This window comes from Lates calcarifer, unplaced genomic scaffold, assembly GCF_001640805.2.
Source record: "Lates calcarifer isolate ASB-BC8 unplaced genomic scaffold, TLL_Latcal_v3 _unitig_3772_quiver_1404, whole genome shotgun sequence".
NCBI classification, from domain to species: domain Eukaryota; kingdom Metazoa; phylum Chordata; class Actinopteri; family Centropomidae; genus Lates; species Lates calcarifer.
The window spans coordinates 789-21,399 of NW_026116517.1; the positions used below are offsets into that span (position 1 = coordinate 789).

The 20,611-nt window shown below is 37.8% G+C and overlaps 1 protein-coding gene and 1 pseudogene across 1 annotated transcript; both read right to left on the bottom strand.

The window, feature by feature from the left end:
* Positions 1–310: 310 nt before the first annotated feature.
* LOC127140247 (mucin-5B-like) lies at positions 311–5,948 on the bottom strand (annotated as a pseudogene).
* A 3,599-nt stretch (positions 5,949–9,547) lies between these two features.
* Positions 9,548–18,284, bottom strand: LOC108894675 (intestinal mucin-like protein). Its single transcript, XM_051068265.1, has 20 exons — positions 18,063–18,284; positions 17,294–17,532; positions 16,337–16,508; positions 15,967–16,212; positions 15,897–15,901; positions 15,600–15,783; positions 15,235–15,436; positions 14,959–15,137; positions 14,784–14,853; positions 14,174–14,313; positions 14,068–14,099; positions 13,817–13,979; positions 13,302–13,406; positions 13,142–13,182; positions 12,798–12,920; positions 12,360–12,458; positions 12,128–12,256; positions 11,428–11,467; positions 10,734–10,857; positions 9,548–10,558 (listed from the first exon to the last, which is right to left on the bottom strand). Exons 1-20 carry the CDS (start codon positions 18,244–18,246, stop codon positions 10,387–10,389), a joined length of 2,649 nt encoding a protein of 882 aa, XP_050924222.1. The 5' UTR covers positions 18,247–18,284; the 3' UTR covers positions 9,548–10,386.
* Positions 18,285–20,611: the final 2,327 nt, after the last annotated feature.

Sequence of the window (20,611 nt, forward strand, 5' to 3'; positions counted from 1 at the left end):
TGTCACAAAATGAAAATAAAAAAGTGAAAATAGGTTTAAAACCCAATGATATTAAAAGCATTGCCACAAAAAGGTGCAATTATGGTTAAAACCAGTGTATCAGCAATTAGACACAACAAATTCAGGGGTTAAGGCACTAACTATGTAGCACAGCATTCCTGGTTCACCCCTCGCTGTGGACATTTTGCATGACATTCCATATCTCTCTTCTCATTTCCTGTTATCTCACTACCATCTGCTGACTAATAAAGTACCTCAAATAAAAAATACTGCTCTGCTTTAATTTTACCGAAAAAATTGAAATCCTCACCAAGTTTGTCCATGGCCTTGATGACCTGCCCAGGCTGCATCACTGTCTCTCCCACTTGACAGGAGCATTGTGGGGCTGACACACACCCTCCCTTTTCATTTAGATAAGTTCCTTCAGCACAGCCGCAACCATCAAGTGGTGTAAATTTAACCTCACATGTTGAGTCTGACTGACTGAGAGAGCGACAGGTGCGACCACAGCTTTCCATCTGGTAGTCATACACCAAAGTAGACGGCAGTCAGTTGTGTATTTCTCTGTTGAAAGGAAACAGTTTACTTAAGGCCTGAACAAATTAATACAGATTGCATTTATTTCACTTTGTTATAGTTTGAGTTTAACTTACTGCACACAGTGTCCCTCCATCCATTCAGTAAGATACCTTCAGCGGCACATGCATGGACATAGGAGGATATGGCAGCACACATGCACATCTCACTGTTTTCACAGGCGCAAGTATCATAAATACAAGACTGCAGAGAGAGTAGAAGCAACATGAAAAGCTTAATTGTTAATAACTAAAATAACACAAATACATGAATACACACTGATACATTGGACTGTATACAAAAAAAAGAAAAAAGAAAAAACAGCTTACAGCTTCATATGTTTCTGGGTCTATTTCAGAATGGCAGTTGGCAAAAATCCCTCTTGGGTCTGACAGCAAGGAGCACCAGTTTTTGGCAAATTTTCTCTAAAAAACAATTAAACATATTTACTGGCAGTTAAAGAATTACATTGGAATTTGGAGCATACTGTCTGTGACCTACCTTTGGCTATGCTCAAAGTGCAGGGTCGCCTAGTTTAGGTGTCACATCAGGGCAGCTTGGTTTGGTCTTCCATGTGTTGGCAAATGTCCCAGCTGTTCCCTCAATCAATCCATTTGTGGTTCTGAAGTCATCGGCTTCAACATCATTAAAATCTCCACAAAGGCCTGGACAAAGATACTTTGACTTAACACTCACTGAAGTACTCCTTGCAAAAGGTGATTATTTTACACTATTAAGTACTGAAGAATCAAAACACACCCACTGAGTTCTCCCTTATTGGACACACCTGGCTTTGATGTAAACCTGCATAATGGGTGTGAGTTGAATCTCAAGATCAAGTCCATAGGTGGTGTGGATTACAATGAAGAATGTCGATGGGCTGAAGGCTGTAATGTCATCTGTGGTGGAAAGAACATTTTCACAGTGAGTAGAGAAACTGTTTTACTTTGAGCAAATTGTCATGAATTGACATTAGAATGAACACCTACAAGAACAAATCACTCACCCATGAAAAGAGGCAGTTGAGAGATCTGTTTGTTAAGGAAGACCTGTCCGTTGGCTTTAATTACAATCATCTTCAGTGGGGAAAAAAATGGCAAAATGACTTAATAAAAACATCAGGAACACACTTCCACCAAACATGACGTGGAGAAAAATGTCAATGATGTTAAGAGCAAACCACAATATGAGGGTAATTTTACCTTTTCTTTTGCCAGTAGTAGAGTGACTGCAGAACAGGCAAGTTGATTTATCTGATTTCTCACATTTGACCAGGTCACCAAGGACTATGAAAGTTCCATTCATTACCTAAAGTCAAGGAAATAAAAATACATTTAATCACAGGCTGTTCTCAAAATCTTATTTATCGTACTGTAATGTGTGTGATTCGAAGGATAAATTAAGTTTGATTTCCACACCTTGGAGAGAAGATAAGAGCAGTCTCCATGGAAAGTGTATGTTTTGTCATCATAGGTTGAGATGTGTGATCCACCCAGTATGGAGCAGATACCAGGACAGTCAAGATCCTTACATATCCACTCACCCTGAGTGCAGGTACTGTCAACAGAGTTTAGTTAGTTCAACTGGACAGACAACCTTTAATACACATGCTTTTAATATAAATATGAAGATAAGGAAGTGATTACCAGCTACGACATGTTGTTGAGTATGATTCCCCTGGTTTGTATGTGTTGCCATTGTGTAAGCAGGAGCACTGGTCAGCAGCAATACACCCATTTTGTGAAATATCGTCAAAGACAGTCCCTTGAAAGAAGGATAATTACACAATTAGTCCTGAGACACAGAGCGAGGAAAAGCCTGAAAAAGTTACATGGAGGTGCTGCTCTGTGGAGCATTGGGCTTGGATGTTTTGTCTGTCAGGTGGCAGGCAAAGGCATGGCTCCAGGCATGCTGATACTGGTGGTGCAGACTGGCTCTAGGGATGTGGCACGTCAAAGCCTCCATGAGCCAGCAACCTAAGAACCTGCAGGTGGATGCCAATTGTGATGGAAGCCATTAGGGGCCTTTCAGGCTTAGTTGGCCCAGGGGTCTCCTGAAGCAGTGGACAGATACAGGAGGACCAGCAGGGCTGCAGCTTTGGCAGTTGCTGAAGGACAAACTCATGTGTGGGAGGAGTTCAGGGATACTACATAGAAGGACTTTTGGTTGGCATCAAGGAGGTTCTGGTAAACCGTTCGATGACTCAGGAAGGAAAAGCAGGGCTTCAACTTGTTCATGAGTGAGGGTAGGATGGAGTGGGTGATTGACAGGCGTATTGGTGCAGCATCAGCAGTAATGCGGACGTTGTGCTGGACCATTGTGGAAAGAGCTGAGCCGGATGGACTTGAGTTCCTGGTGAGTTCTGAGTTCAGCCAGAGGCTGATCTGCCACACAAATGCACTCACAGGCATACCTCCACTCAAACAGTTGTATGTTTGTATGCTGCTTGCTAGCTTCCCGCTCACATCTGAACAGTCTGTCTATTGGCTATTTGGGGCCAAATAAACATATACTACACCAACCAGCCAAAATTTGAGAGAAAAACATGAACCGGGGACTCACTGCTCAGAAATTAGGTGAATTTTGGTCCACTTTCTGTTTTGAACACAGGTCTACAGGTCTACAATAAACTGTTCTACACCAAAGCACACCCTTTCTTTTGCAGTATATGTATTTCATTTAATAACTAGAGTTATTAAACAGTATCTGTGCTGGTTTTAAAATCAGGGAACTTACCAGGTGGACAGAAGCATCCATCTATGCAGTGCTCCTCACACACTTGGCTTCTCTGGAGGTCAGTACAGGTGTCAGTACAGGGACTACCACACTCTCTATACTCCATGTTGAATGGGCATGTTCTTGCTATTCAGCACAAAATTTCAATTTAGAAACAGTGATTTTGATAAATAACTACAGCTAACACATCAAAGTTAAGATAACATACACATTTTCGTGTTGCTGTTCTTACCACATAGTTGTGCAGTCTTCCATTGCTGTGGGTTCCCGCCTGTATGAGCGCACTGGCGGGAGTACTCTGAGATGGTTGAACATAAGCATGAAGTGCTGTTACTGTTACATTTGCACAGGTCCTGCACACAGGCTTTGATAAAGGAGTCAGTATCAATCAGGTTTTGACAGCTGAGGAATGCAGGTCCTGACAGCAGGTTCTTACAGAGGTCTGTCTGTGGGTCAAAGTACACAGTGTATTTACATTGTACCTAAATGTTGAATATAAAATAATTCAAAGCCAGTCTATCTTCACATACCTGATTTTCACAGCTTGGTGTAGCTGTAGAGGAAATTTCTTTACAGTCTTCAGTGGGACCATTGAGTTTCCAGTCCTCCCCATAATCTTCAGCAGTAACAGAATCCCCTGTATCTAGAGGAAAAAGAGGTTGTTGCAAATGTGAAGACTCATTTTGTACAATTCAGTTTGTTTAAAGCTTTATTGTTTAGAATTTACCTCTTTTAATGAACTCATCATAAAGCTGAACTCCGTTGAAGTCACCACACAGGCCACATGTCTGATTCTTAAATTTTGCATCCAGCTCCACCTAAAAAACAGATGAAATTAAATTTGAAAGCTGTCCTTTTCTTCTTCTTCTTTTCTTGCGTTCGTGGTTCTCCTGTGCTTGATGAGAGCCAGTGATTGTGACGCACATTTTTTAAATACATTGTTAGTAGGAGGAATATGAAATCTACAGTTAAGTCAGGGTGAGCTCACAAGAGCCCAGAGCTCCTTCCATCCTCTGTAAAAGCAGGGCAGAGAGGCTGCAGTCCCTGGGAAGGAGAAAAAGTTCAATTCTATGAACAACAACATCCCAGAAATTAATATATATGCCCCAACTCTGCTGGAATATTGGCAGGACTGGTTATAGTTATGCAAATAATTAGGATGCAGGCAAATTAATTTAAACCCTGCAGTTCTTCAGTTCATCTGCTTATTTGAAACCACCAGTACAATGAAAAATAAAATAAATGAAATAACCTTTATATCTTTCAGCAAACAAATACAAAATAGGGTCCAAAGATTTGCTAGTTACTGTTTAGGGATAACTAGCTCAAAATCTGTTAACATTAGATCCAGCTTTCTTGTTAAAAGATTGAAATAATTTATAAAGATTTCCAGCTATTCCAGCTGTGCCTACAGCATGCAGGATAATGGCAAAACTATGACAAAAGTTGGTTTTGAGCAGAAAGAGAAACAAGTTGAAATAATCAAATTATGTATGGTATTTCTGCCTCTGCATTCACTATTAGTGCTTTTTTAAAATTTTTTATTATGTATCACATATTATCATGTATCCTAACCATAATCCTAACCCTGTGCTTTGTTCACACCACATAGGATTGATCAGTTGTGCTGCTAATAATTTTCACATGACAAATTTAAAAAAAAAAAGAAAAAAAGAATTTTGACTCGGAGTTTTGCTTTGAATAAAAGTGTCCTTACAGATTTGATGGAGCTCAGGAGTCATCTTACTCTGACTTGCTCCAGATGATTTTACCGTTAAACTTGGAATCTGTTTGTAAAAACTTTCCAGTTTGATGTTGAAACAGAAACCACAGAACAATGTTTACTGTTAAATCCTGATTGATTCTGTCACTGTGTCTGTACCTGATTTAACTGTCATTTCAATAAACTAGTTGTGCTTACTTAAATGACATAACATTGAATTGACTATAGTACAATCCAGTCATCTACATTAAAATGAATATGAATGAACATACCCAGAGGGCATCCTTTTGATTCCACATGACGACCAAACCCAGCTTTGCCTTGATTTTGACATATGAGACAGATTTTCTGATTGAAATGCCGGCCCGACTGAATGGTATAGAGACACTAGAGGAGACAAAAACAAGTCATCGTAGTAAGATGGTTTAACATCAAACATCACTGCAATCAGTGCATCAGCTTGTAATGAAAAGTCACTTTATCAAAACAGACTCACGGTTTATCATTGACTATAATGGAAGCATTGGCCAACTCCACAACAACCCCGTCGAGTTTCATTGTGAGCTTCTTAATGGTGATGACCCCGTTTATCTCCTGTCGCTGGAGCTGAATATTGAAGTTCTCATAGCTGTCCTTACACTGGGATGTGAGGATGTAGTTGCAAGTGTAAGGAAGCTGGAAGAAAATCTCCATCGAAAGTCTTAAAATGGTAGTTTCCCCATGTACTGCAGAACTGGTCGTTGTGGGAGGGTCTCACTTCTAGTTTCAGAAGAAAATAGCATTTACTATACTGTAACTCAAATTTTAAATGATGGTTGATTTGTCATCTTTCATCTTTAAAAAAACAAACAAACAAACAAACAAAAAAACAATTACCTGTAATTACTGGCATTTTAGTCACCATCTGAACCATGACTTAGAAGAGAAGAAAGATATTTTTATATTTCACTGCACATCATCATACTGTCAGACAAAAATACACTATGCATATATATGAAAAAAAACACGAGGTTAACTGTATCATATTTTCCTCTTTAATCTTAACACATCATTTAATGTATTCAGCTCTCTTTGAAGCCCATTGATTGTACATACCACTGGATGCTGCTGATAGTCCAAGGCAGAGGGTGAGCCATGGTATCACCCATTCAAGTGGCATCCTGCCTGTTCTCATGATCATTGTGTGGTCCCTGTCCTGAGAGGGATGGTTGAACCAACTGGTACCTCACTACCAATGTCAAGTAATATATATCTCTCAGTGTTTGCAGTTTAGGCGGGGTAAATATTTTGGGTGTCAATCATTGTGACTTCTGTCATGCAGTAAGATAACACCCATGAGGAGGTTTCTCATAACGACACTTCACCTTCATCTGTCTGTGTCACGAAGCATCAAAGATGCTCAAGTTGTATGGCTCTGTTTTGATGTTAATTTTAGTAAATATTTATATAAATGAGAACTTAAAAAAAGAACTTAAAATCATCTGCCAGACAGATATATTACTTTCACTGCTGTATAGCTATTCTTAAATGTGTCCATGGATAAAAAAGCTACACCAGCCTGAGCACAGATAATTATAGTCAAAATAAACTATCAATGTGGGCATTATTAAATAAATATGTGAACTCAAGAGCTTATCAGATGTGTAGAATGGAAAGGATCTTCCCTTAGTAACACTGACAATAACATATCCAACTGGACAGTTGATCATGTTGACGGGGAAAAAGCTGCTGTGACATAAAATGTGACAAGATATTGTGTTGATTTGCAATCTCTAACTTTAATTGTATCCAATAATTATATTAAATAATGACACAATTGGGACAGGTATTGTTTGAATGAGGAAATGAAAAAGAACAGCACAGGTTGTGCAAGACTTACAGATCCCTGATTACTGTCACCCTCCACCTGCAATGTCAACTTAAAATATCCTGGAACTGGCATCATATTTACTTGAAAACACCTCAGCTGCCAGCTGACGTGGTACTATTGCCAATGGTATCACCTATCAGATATCAAAAGTATCCGATATCCAAAACAGATAAATTGTAACAAATAAATTCTGTTATGTGCAAAAGTTTGGGGCACCTTGCTGTACAGATAATGGCAGGTAAAAACTACAGATTACAGTATCAAGAATACTATCTGCAGGTTAAACACATTTACTTTTTGATTCTGGGTCAATTTGGGATTTATACAAATTTCTTGAATGCTATGTAAACAAAAAGCTGGTTTTCACAGTTGGGTTGGGTGTTAAAAGAACACCTGTTTCCCAAGGTAAACTTCCTAAAGGGTGATTTCTTGGCCGTGTGTACAAATAATCAGGTTTCTAATCTGCTTTTGACAAGTGCACATGCATATGACTTCACACAGAGGAAGCAGCAGAGGAGCAACTGGATGAAAGGAGAGATCATTTCCCTCAGCCTTTGTATTTAAAAATAAAGTTAAGCAAAAAAGGAAACTAACACAAAGTTGCCACTACCAGCCTTGATAAGTCTCTCTCAACTGCTGAATGCTGGACAATTTCTTAGTCAACAGATACCAGAGAGACATTAGATGTTATAATATCATACATTGGAAAAATAATACACACATGATAAATCTATCCATTATTATAAAAAATATTAAGCCAAAAAAAACCCCCAAAACATTTGTGATCATACAAAAAGGAAAATTATCTGAGGAAAATCAACCCTGGCTACAAGAATAGAGAGAAAAATAGAGAGAAATAGAGAGAAAAAGAAGCCTGTAAACATTTAAGTTGATTGTTGACTTATACAAGGAGTCACTATACATTTTCAAATCCAAACAGCAGGGACTTTAAAATGCAGCCAGATGATGTTTCTGCAAGATTTGTCAGAAAAAGTTATTTTGCTGTTGGATTCCTTTACAAGGTGTAAAGTTATATTCTTAACTTTCACATAAGCTCATGTTTGCTTAAATGTGGTGAGAGAATATGTTGCAGTATTTGAATTGCATCTGGATTGTGAACAGAATTGGATTTGTAACTGATACTAGATCCTTGGCAACCGTCATCCTCTACCTGCAATGTCAACTTCAAATACAGGAGATCTGATGCCATATTCAACTGACAACGCTCCATTTGTCAGGCAATGACGTGTAATGGTACTGACTGATGTAGTGGTGTCTTTGTACAGTGGGTGGGTATGTTGAGACAGCCTAACACCCTCACTGCTCACCTTTGATGAAGCTTTGTGACTTCTGTGTTTGATTTCAAAGTAAACAATATACCTGTGTATACGCACAATTACATCTCTGAACATACTGTTGTGTAGCTCTAAAGTTCACAAAGCAGTATATTAAGACATGTTATTATAGATACACACCATCTCATTGTGTTCAGCAATTTTCTCAATGTCATTTTAAAAATCACAATTCAAAATAATAATAAAAAAAGATTTTCAACAAATGGTAAAAATGTATTTGTAAAATTCTATGTGTCAATACATGTGTTTTAACATTTATTCTTGTTCATGATTCCTTTGTCAGTTAAAAATTCTATTTGATGGATTTTCCTCTATATCTGAGGGTCCACAGAAGCATGGCAGTGCAGTGACATGCTCAGTGATTTAAATTCAGCTGATTATACCATCAGAGCAGTAGGCTTTCTCTTCATGGCAAAAAAGGCCTGCATTTCTCAATAATTCAGACCAAAGTCCTCTACATGAGGAGACTTTCAGTCCTGTTGCCTTGAGACAGATGCAAAGCAGCAGACTCTAGCTGGAGTCCTCCACTGAAGGCTGTTGCATGCCTTCAACATCCTGTCTTTCAGACAGTCCCACAGCCACAGTCATTCGCAGTGTGTAGAGAAAGATGCATGAAGATCAGATCCTTACACTAAGTAAGGTAGTAAGTAAGCTCTGCCAGGTTACTGATGCAGATGAGCTTCTCAGGGTCCCAGTTTGACTCTCTAAAGCTCAGCCAACAACAGATGAGATGCACATTATGCTTATTGCTGACAGGCATTATGTCACCATCCTGATGATCTTGTCATCGGGGTAGACATTTTACAAAAGGTGCAGCCAGAGCAGCTGGATTCTGTTTTGTTGGGAGTAAACATCAATCAATAGTGCCATCTTTAAATGAGCTATATCCTGCAAGGCAAGTGTGTTAAAACTATTACATCACTAGTTGATGAATCAAAAGCCAGGAGATGGACAGTCATTTCACCTGTATCAGCACACATGCCATCAACACTGCAATGCTTGAGTTGATGGCCACTTTGTTTTTCATGATTGGTCTTGTTAATGGCATTTCTTTGCTGAGAGGCACTGTGAAGCAACTCATTTTCTTCCCAACACATTTGCATATTGATTGATTTTTGATATTAGACAAGTAGTGTCATTGAAAGCAAATGATTTTTAAATATGTTTTAAAACCACTTCCAAAAAGGTTGAATGGTATTTATCAATTGAAGCATGGCCCTAAATTCATTTACATTTCTGTGCTAAGCCCCAGATCTCCACTGACCCCAGAATATAAAACATGAATCATGGTGCAGTAGGCAAATGGAATAATATTATTTAATGAAATTAAATGATTCCCCTGAATACAGAAGGTGCATCAAATACAAATATATTGAGTTAAAACTTCATAAAAAACAAGAAAAAGCAAAGACACAATCACCAGTTCACTGAGTTTTAAGGACCCTGAAGCTTTGATACTCTAATTACGTTTCTTTATCACTAAGCTACATTCAATGGATCATGAGAAACTCTATGTGGATGGTGCAATTGGAAATGATGGCAAAAAAAAAGTATAACAAAGGACAGGTACAGCATACTGAGAATCAGAACCTAATCTTGTATTTTATCTTTAAAACCATGCACAGTAAAAGGAAGAGAAACACCCTGAAAATATCACACCATGAGATTTGGACAAAGGAACCACCTCTTCAAAAGGCTAAAAGAGACAACAACACCAATATGTTCTGTCCTCATGAGGAACTATCTGGACCTGGCTCCCTGACAATAAATGAGAAAATGATGACAGGTATTCTGAAAGTTCAAAGGTTCAGTGTCCAGAAGTGTAGGAAACATTTTATCACCATTTAGCATTGCTGACATAAAATATGAAGGTGTAACAGCTCAAAGTAATTCTCTCACTGGAAGAGAAGCCTTTCAGACTGCTGTTTTAAGCATTTTACTAATTTGCTCTAATATATCTTGTATTGGACTGTTCTCAGGTACGTGCTTTCAGCTAATGCTCAGAGGTGTGTCTCTGCTGGTTTTCACATATTGAGTCTTGATTCTCTAACAGTTTTTGGAGAGGAAATATTAAAGTTTATAAGAGTATTTTAGTCAGGTTAGTTTTCAGTCTTAAAATGTTTATGTTAGCCTTTGGTGTTTTCAGTACATTCCTGGCAAACACACTTATCAACTGAAATGTAGAAGTGCTTCATCTCTTTGCCATCAGTGCACTTCATTTCCACCTTCTTCTTACTGGTGGCCATTTCTTTACAGCATGTGCAGTGATGCATGAAACTGTTGCTCTCTGCAGAGTACCTGTAAATAAAGTTTCAGACAGGATCAGTGTTGGTCAGCTGTTGTCCTTTGTAAACAAACATTTATCCTGCCATTGCTATTCCCAATTAATTTTAAAAGGTGATTTTAGCATGTCTGAGAAAATGCTCTGAACTGTACATCCCCCAGATGTACTAATAAATCTATTAAATCTCACATTGATGATGACGGTCCACAGGATCCTTCACAGGCTGTAATTTCCACTGGTTCAACTGACTTACAGTTCTTTATCCGCAGATAGGTGGTGTTTGTCTTCTTTTGACAGTTGGAACGAGGAATACCTGTGAATCACACATGAATTGTTTTTTCATTTTTCTATAAAAATCCATGCAGCACACAACTGCAGGTACATTGACTTGTGGTGTTCGCAGGTTGTGTTGTAACCTTGTTCATGCTGTTAGACTTAATTGGAAATCAAAAGCAAGGGCCTGTAATTTAAGTGTAGTCTGTCTAACCTGTTTGTTTGTAATTATACGTAAGAACAAATACCATAAATTTCAACTTAAAAATAGTGCAATTAGTGCAAGATGGTACAATTTTGAATCATTTAACATTACAGTGATATTGTTCTCGGGGTGTATTGAGCTTGGTTGTATAATGTGTGTAGGCATGTTTCCCAAATGAGCCTTTAAATATCAGTCTGAGGCCATCTATCATGGATACATTGTCTTTTGCCTCTATTGACACTTTCTGTGAGTAAAAGTGGAAACAGTAGAAAACGTAAACTCACTCGCCAGGGGTATTATCCTGAAGTTGTAGATGAAATTCACAGAGATATACTTTTATGTAAAATTGCATTTCAAAGTAACAAAAAAATAGGGTGTATTTTGATTTTAACGACTGATACTTACAGGTTTTGCAACAACCATTCATGTCAGTTTGTTCAGTTCCCTGTAATATAGACAATATGGAATGTAAAGTATGCAAATATACAACACTGACAAATATACAATCACAAGTCACTTGTATTAGTGGTGCTTTCCCTCAAGGTGATGTTATGTTATTTCTTGTTCACTATTTACTCTTTTTGTACATTTGAGCACATTTGGCGTATTTACATCCCTCATTTTTCTTTAACCATGTACGTGAGCTTAAAGTGTTAATCATTTCAGGTCATTTACAGATTTATTTCTTTTCATTTGGCTTGTATACATATAAAAACAGTTTCTTGAAGCACTTAAGATACATTTTTAAGCTCCTTGGATACCCTGTTGGATATTCACTTTTTACAGTGCAGTGCCTATTTTGGTTGTCTACACAATTTAAGTGCATTCAAAACCCCCAAGTTTTTGAATACATGCTCATTAGAATAATTGGCCTGAATCAAAATCTAATCTCAGAGAGGTAAATCCTATCACTGTAAAACAAAAATGAAGAAGCACAAAAACTAGACCCTAATTCTTTTTATTCAATTTGATAAAAGCAATTTTTGAATTGTTTGAGATAAAGTGGATATAAAGTGAACTCTAAAATGAGTCAGAAGCAGTTCAGAGTTATTAACAAAGTATTTAGAAATGAGAATTTATGCTCCTTTCAGGCGTGGATACTCACAGGAATGCAGTTCTTTGGATCAAATTCAGGACATGTTATGTGGTTTTTAGAAAGTATAAACTCATCCTTCACCTTCTGGCAATCATACTTGGTGCAGTTGTCACCTGGTGGTGACCAAGACTGTGAAGGCTGTTAGCAGTGTACAAGAGGTCAGTTAGTAAACATAAACAATTCTAACTAATACCACAATTTAATGTTACAGTCATTGACGTTTGCATTACACTGTACTTACAGGAATAATTATCGGAGTTGAGCCTGGGATCTCCAAAACACAGCTTGTAGGTATACATGACCCACAACACTGTCCAGGTTGGGGTTTATACACATGGCTCTATTTGAAAAGATGCACAAATCAATATGGTCTGCAAGTTCAATCAATTAAATTGATACAAAATTATTAGTACTTACAATATTAACAGAACATTTTCATTGCTCACGATAGTCTTATCAAAATTTTAAAAAACTTAACATAAGTGGTTTTAGCCAGTCTGATAGTTTTAGTTTCATGTGCATTGGTATGACACATGGAAAAGTAAAAAATATCAGCTTTGTGTTTTAGTTTGACTTATATGACTTATGATTTATATGACTATATATATATATATATATATATATATATATATATATATATATATATATATATATATATATATATAAAATTAAAAAGTACCTCAGGACACACGAAGAGACACTCGATCACATAACATGCAATCTCGTTCAACTTGCTGTTAGGATCCTTAGAGTCAGTACAGTGGCATATTTCACATAGGTTTTTGGAGAACTCCATACCGGGCTATAAACAACAAAATGTAAAGTCTGAGCCAATTTTATGTAAAAACCAGCAAAATAAAATACAGACAAATGGTGCAATATATTCAACATAAATGTTATTTTTTTTATATTTAATTAGTAGTAATACTAAACTACTAAATTTAAAGAGCTGCAATAAAAATGTACACAATATATTAATATATTTAAATATATTTAAAATACATGCAGTATATTATTTCTTACCTTGTACTCAGTATCATTGAAGACACAGACGTCTTTGGGTACTAGATAAAAATGGAAACAATGATGATCCCATCAAAGCCTTATGCTTAGTTTAGTTTGTTAGTCTGTCACACACTACTACTGTAAGTAAATCTTTATGATACCATTACACAGAACTTACCACAGCGGTAAGTAGGGCAGCAACGATCATTGGACATGTAGATCTTCAGCTCAAATCCCAGATCACACTTCTGTGATGGCAAGGAACAGCGACTCTTATTACATTCTGTTGGTTGTGAGATGTTTCAGAAGTTGGTGAGTGCAAAATAAAATGAAACCAAGATTACCAACAATACAGTAACTGACATTACTCAGATGACAGACACCATCTTTCATTGATTAAAAATGTTTTATATTAGACATCAGCAGATACTGCTGCATTTAATCACAAAGTATATTCAAAGTTCTTTCCTAACCAGTCATTTCAGCTACATACAAAAACTAACACCTCTTACATTCCTGATTCAAAAACTGAAAAATAAAAATGAGCAAATGAGTTCTAAAATGCAGAGTAGTAGGCTTCCCCCTGATGATTTCACTAATCTTTAAACAAAAACAAAGACCTTTAACCATCCTTCCTGTTTCTGTCAAAACATTATATCAGCAGATGTAGGAGTAGTATTCTAAATTACTTACCACATGTCAGTGTCTCACAGCAGTCCACTGTGCGGTTCACCAGCACCTCACCTTCCTCAGTACAGGTAACAGGTTTTTGAGTGGGACATGTACGAGGCTCACACTGAACACCATCCTCATCACAATTACACTGCTGACATCCACTCTGCCAAGTCTCTCCAGGCTGTTTGAGTGATTGAACAGAATTATTGTTGTAACAGCAACAAGTACACTGTGAACAATGAAAATTATTCATGTAATGTAGCATTTACCTGTTTAGGTTGGCCATCAGGTCCAGTGCAACCTTCAACAATAAAAACAACGAGTTTACTTGTGCCTTCATTCATTTACAAAGAATTAGATAGAAAATTCTCTTACAGGAGGCAACACAGATGTTAGACTTTGAACTGAACAAAGTCATCCCCTCTGGGCAGAAGCATCCCTCAACAAAACGATTATAATCTGTGATCTGGTTGGCCTTCTCCCCCGGGTATGGTTGTACATACTTCTCATTGTATCTAAACATGAAGACATTTGATGGTGAAAAACACACACAATAATTTCAGAAATAAAATGATGTGTATAATGCAATGCAGTCATGAATGAATGAATCCTAATGCCTCAAATGATCCTGATTTTTCCTCTTGTGCCACCTTGAAGTTCACATTTGTGGTGAAATGTCTCAACAATTAATATGGATCAACTGCCATGACTTTGTCAATAGCTTAACTTCATCGAGCACCACTGTCAAAATTTGAATTTGTCCAATTCCCATCAGCCTTAACTGTACTATATTTTTAGCTCTGATTAAATGATCAAATGTTATGTAAGACAGTGATATTTGCTCAACATCAGCTTGTTATCATTGTCATTGTGAGCATATTATGATTCTGACATTGGCTTTCAGATCAGTGAGCACAGTTGGTAAGGTAGCTGTAACTGCTAACATTTAATTTGTAATATTCCATAAATAGAATCAAGTGATTACCTTGCATTGCAAGTTGGTACAACAGTTGGTCCACAAGGCTTGTAGACTTTATTTTCTGGACATTTATATTCTACAATAAGGGAAAGTGTCTTTAAACATCAAATTCATCAAATAGGTACTCTTAAGATCTGAAAATAACAATGTTAGTGTTCTACTGAAAATAAAACTCTCCTACCACACTGTCCTTTCGTAGCATTCCTCCAGGCTACACAGACAGATGCATCAGCACACATTGTAGCATAAGCCTCCAGACTGGAACAACCCACGGTGGAATTTGGCATGTGGCAAACGTCAAATTTACAGGCCTCATAAAAGGGTTGTGGTGGGATTACTTTGTGGCATTTCTCAAACACCCTTAATGTAGAAACCACAAGAAAGTAGGGTGTTACTCCAAGTGATACTGCAGGATGAACTGACATAATGTGCTCATGTTTATTCTTTAAATTCTTACTTGCTCTTCAAAATTTCACAGATAGCAGGTTTGCAGGGTGTTTGTGTAGGTCTTGGTGTTGGTATTGGTGTAGGAGGTGGCTTCTCACAATAGGGCTTTTTCTTGTCAGGCACATACCAGTGATGTCCCATCACAGAGCATGATGGATGAATCTGGCCATTTGGTAATCTGCAGTCATTTTTCCTGTTATTGTCACAGGTACCTTGTGAAAATAAATATTAACATGACAGATTACAACCCACATTTAGTACATCCATCAGTACTTTCACATTTATTCAAGCACAGTTTTAATTTATCAGTGTAACATGCAGCTTTATTTGCTTTTCAACTTGTTTATACTACCAGAAAACCAATGAGCAACTTACCACACTGTCCCTCAGTGTTGTTGTGGAAAAGAGAAAATGGCAAGTCAACGCTGAATGAAAGCCCTTTGAATAGCACAACTGCTTCAATTGCTGGGATTTTCAAAACCAGCTTAACTGTTGTACTTGTGATGATGAAGTCCTCATTAGAGTAGGTTGGGAATACCTGCTTGCCGTTGATGTACACCTAAACATTTGCAACATTTGTCAGAGTTTCTTTTCTTTCTAAACAGGCCTCAGGTTTCTTCATATTCACCATACATGACACAAGACAAAACATTTTCTTCAGATTATCGCTGCATTTTCTTTCAATATATTCAAGTAAAAATAATCAGAATAAGCAGACATAGTTTGTTGTGAGAGTAGTTACCCGTGTTTACGGTCTTTGGGATTCTCTTCTGTGTTAGAATAATTTCATAGTCTTTGTAATACACGATCAAGGCTTTAGTACAGGTCACAGCTCCAGAGGCATCGCAGTTCTCATTGTCGATAAGAATCTTAAAATTATATTTGGGAATGATCTCTTTGACCAGGACGTATGTGCAGTTTTTCTGGAAGCTGTAATATTGGCCATCAAAGGTCACATAATGAGGATCTCCCCAGCCACTGCAAACACCTGCAAATATTAAATTGAGAGAACACTGCTGTTACGTCAGAGAAAAATATTGTACTTTGCTCATATGTTCAGCACTTTTAAGATGCTCATTGAATTGCTGTTGCATGTTTTCATTTGAGCTTACATTTGCAGTCATAGTGAAAACAGCAGCCTTCTTCATCATAGACCCTAACTGGTTCAAACCCATTTTCACACACAGGCATGGTCACTGGTTTACATGGTACATGTTCTGTGATTACTCTGCCATTGTCACATGTTTCCGTGGTGCAGTTGTGTAGCTTCCAGGACTCACCATCCTGCAAATGGTATAGTAGAACTTTTAGAAATCTACTAACAGCAAAAGAATATACATATTTTATACACATCTATAATTTATGTACTTCAGGAAACAAGGAAAGAATTTTACATGGATATAACGCTAATTTGAAGGTGTTATGTCCTTAAGTGACATATCAGTTACTTAGCAATGTTTTATTACTTACTTGTAAAATATTTTTTAGAGCTATTTGCTTTGTTGTTTATTTGGTTATATATTAATATCACTATCTGGTTTTGTATATTGTGAGTTGTTGTTGTGGAGTGTCCAAAAGTGTTTTTCTGTTTTCCATTAATTGTGTGATTGGACCCCTGGAAAAATAACCTCAGTTTTGATTAAGCTAACTGGGACCTTAATGAATGAAATTAAATGAAATAAAACAACAGTCAGCCTTTGTTCTAATGTATTCCAAGTACTGGGAGAAGATAGATGATGATGAGCAGATTCTGTTTCACTACTGTAGTTTTTTCAGGGAAGTTGTAAAAATCAAAAGAGACGTTATATATAAGAGGCATTTAAATGAATCAGTAATTATGTGCTAAATTGTTGTTACACTTCACTGTTGATAATTTCACTGATAACTTGGAAGACTTAAGAGAGTATGCTGAATAGGTTTTATAAGCTCCTCCCCTTACCCAAATGTATCAAAGACTGTTATAGAAACCCTGGAAGCAAAGCTAGTTGTGATAAAACTTCACTATCACATTGAAAGCATATGATAGAAATCTTATTTATGTACATGTTCAGATAAAATAATTTAAATACCTTTCGAGGTGGCTTTAGATATGAACAGTTTTTGAAAGGCGTTGCTGTTGATCCTGTTATTGTACTGACTGTTGTTGAGCCAGGTTGTGTTGTAGTGCCAGAACTTGACATGGTGGTGCTAGGTACTGGTGGAGTGGTGGAGTGACATGGTCTAGCAAGCTTCTCGATGCTGCATGTTAAATTGCAGTATGCAGTGAAACACCAGCCTTCTCCATCAGTTTTATTGTATATGAAGCTACCTATAGGAGAAAAACCCAAGGCAGGTAGATCAAAATGACTCATCATGTGAGAGGAAAAACAAGAGTAAAGTCAGAGTTGTCTTTATAATGCAGCTTTCATGATTAGAAGTCTAATTGCAGATCCATGTTCACATCTTCTCTAAACTCTAGAATATCTTAAATAATTAAACCATGGATTCATATTGTTTCAATAACTGCATTTTTTGCCGCAACACCAATAGAAATAAGGTAACTTGCTGACTGTGGTCACTTATTGCTCCAATGTAAATACCATTATCAGAGTAACTATTGCAGAGTTATTATTGCATCGATAAAGATGACAACCCTTTCCTGAGATGAACAGTCAATTGTGTTTGTTAGCATGCATTTACTGTTTATATATACATCAGTTTTAGCACATTTTAAATCTTTATTTTTGGCCAGAAACCAAAAGGAAAGCAAACTAACTCAAAATTGATTCTGATAATAGATCACACACAAAACATTACAATAATAATATGAACAACTGATGATAATAGCACATAGCTTACCAGGAGAGAAAATGTGATCCATGTACTTGCAGAAACATAAGGTTGTTTGGCGAGATGTTGAAGATGGAGGAGTTGAAGGTGTTACAGTTGGAGTTTCAACAGTAGGCTTTTCCGTTGTTACTGCAGGGGTAGACTTAACTGTGGCTGTAGTGATCTTCTCGGTAGTTATGGTTGGTGTTGCCATGGTTGTTGAGGTGGTTTTTTCTGTGGCTGGTATGGTAGTGGTGGGTTTGTTGTGACTGTGGTTGTTGTGGGATTTTCTGTGATTGTGGCAGAACTTGTGCTGCCTTTTTCTGTAGTAATTACAGAGGTTGTTGTGGACCTTCCTTTGGTTGTTGTTGATGAAGTTGTAACAGTGGTTGAAGACTTACACATATTGATGCAACATTTGACTCGTATTTCATAGTCCAAAACAAGTAAAAGGTACACTTTGATCTTTGTTATGACAGATCAGTCCATCTACTGGATTGCATGTTACTTTCTGATCTAGTTCATTCAAAGGTACGTCTTTGTATTGTGTTGCTCTACATTCTATTTCCAATGGTCTACTGCAAGTATTTAGATCTGGATCGGTAATTTTGTCTAAGGTTTCATACTCTCCACCATCTGGGTTAGTGGTCAGGGTAACCATTACTTGTCCAGTCTGACCACTTACAAACAAAGCAATTAGTGGATGTTGTGCTGGGTTTTGTTGTGGTTAATATGACAGTGGAAGGCTTTTCTGTGGTTGCTGTTGATTTGGGAGTTGTGGTGATGGGTTTTTCTGTTGTTGCTGAAGTAGTAGTCTTTTCTGTGGCTGCTGTTGATTGTGTTTTTGTGGTGGTGATAGGTTTTCCTGTTGTCGCTGAAGTAGTAGTCTTTTCTGTGGGTGCTGTGGTGGATTTTTCTGTGATTGTGGTTGTAGTAGTGGGACTTTCTGTCACTGTTGGTTTTTCAGTAGTTGTGGGAGCTTTGGTACTGGGCTTTTCTGTGGCTGCTGTTGACTGGGTTGTTGTGGTGGTGATAGGTTTTCCTGTTGTCGCTGAAGTAGTAGTCTTTTCTGTGGGTGCTGTGGTGGATTTTTCTGTGATTGTGGTTGTAGTAGTGGGACTTTCTGTCACTGTTGGTTTTTCAGTGGTTGTGGGGGATTTGGTACTGGCTTTTCTGTGACTGCTGTTGACTGGGTTGTTGTGGTGGTGATAGGTTTTCCTGTTGTCGCTGAAGTAGTAGTCTTTTCTGTGGGTGCTGTGGTGGATTTTTCTGTGATTGTGGTTGTAGTAGTGGACTTTCTGTCACTGTTGGTTTTTCAGTAGTTGTGGGAGCTTTGGTACTGGGCTTTTCTGTGACTACTGGGGTGTTTTTTTCTGTGGCTGTTGTTGATTCGGATGCTGTAGTGACGGGTTTTGTTGTGATTTTGGTTGTAGTGGTGGGTTTTCCTGTGGTTGTTGTTGTACTCTTGACCACAGGTTTTGTTGATTCCACTGTTGTAACCGTTGTATGTGTAACAACTTCTGGAGTTGCTGTGGTGGGTGTTTTTGTTGTTGTAACAGTAGTGGTAATTGGCGGCTCTGTAAATGTTGTTAGTGTGGTAGGCTTTTCTGTGGCTGGTGAAGTAGTGGAAGGTTTTGTTGTGATTGCGGTTGTTGTGGGATTTTCTGTGATTGTGGCAGAACTTGTGCTGCCTTTTTCTGTAGTAATTACAGAGGTTGTTGTGGACCTTCCTTTGGTTGTTGTTGATGAAGTTTGTAACAGTGGTTGAAGACTTACACATATTGATGCAACATTTGACTCGTATTTCATAGTCAAACAAGTAAAAGGTACACTTTGATCTTTGTTATGACAGATCAGTCCATCTACTGGATTGCATGTTACTTTCTGATCTAGTTCATTCAAAGGTACGTCTTTGTATTGTGTTGCTCTACATTCTATTTCCAATGGTCTACTGCAAGTATTTAGATCTGGATCGGTAATTTTGTCTAAGGTTTCATACTCTCCACCATCTTGGGTTAGTGTCAGGGTAACCATTACTTGTCCAGTCTGACCACTTACAAACAAAGCAATTAGTGGATGTTGTGCTGGGTTTTGTTGTGGTTAATATGACAGTGGAAGGCTTTTCTGTGGTTGCTGTTGATTTGGGAGTTGTGGTGATGGGTTTTTCTGTTGTTGCTGAAGTAGTAGTCTTTTCTGTGGCTGCTGTTGATTGTGTTTTTGTGGTGGTGATAGGTTTTCCTGTTGTCGCTGAAGTAGTAGTCTTTTCTGTGGGTGCTGTGGTGGATTTTTCTGTGATTGTGGTTGTAGTAGTGGGACTTTCTGTCACTGTTGGTTTTTCAGTAGTTGTGGGAGCTTTGGTACTGGGCTTTTCTGTGGCTGCTGTTGACTGGGTTTGTTGTGGTGGTGATAGGTTTTCCTGTTGTCGCTGAAGTAGTAGTCTTTTCTGTGGGTGCTGTGGTGGATTTTTCTGTGATTGTGGTTGTAGTAGTGGGACTTTCTGTCACTGTTGGTTTTTCAGTGGTTGTGGGGATTTGGTAACTGGGCTTTTCTGTGACTGCTGTTGACTGGGTTGTTGTGGT

Bases quoted from the DNA above. Each gene is read 5' to 3' on its own strand.
- LOC108894675 (XM_051068265.1), bottom strand. From the start codon at position 18,246: ATGGCAACACCAACCATAACTACCGAGAAGATCACTACAGCCACAGTT. The intron at 14,854-14,958 runs GTAGGAGAGTTT...CCCTTATTGTAG, and splicing joins TGCTACGAAAGGACAGTGTG to AATATAAATGTCCAGAAAAT. The intron at 11,468-12,127 runs GTGAGTATCCAC...TCTATATTACAG, and splicing joins ATCCAAAGAACTGCATTCCT to GGAACTGAACAAACTGACAT.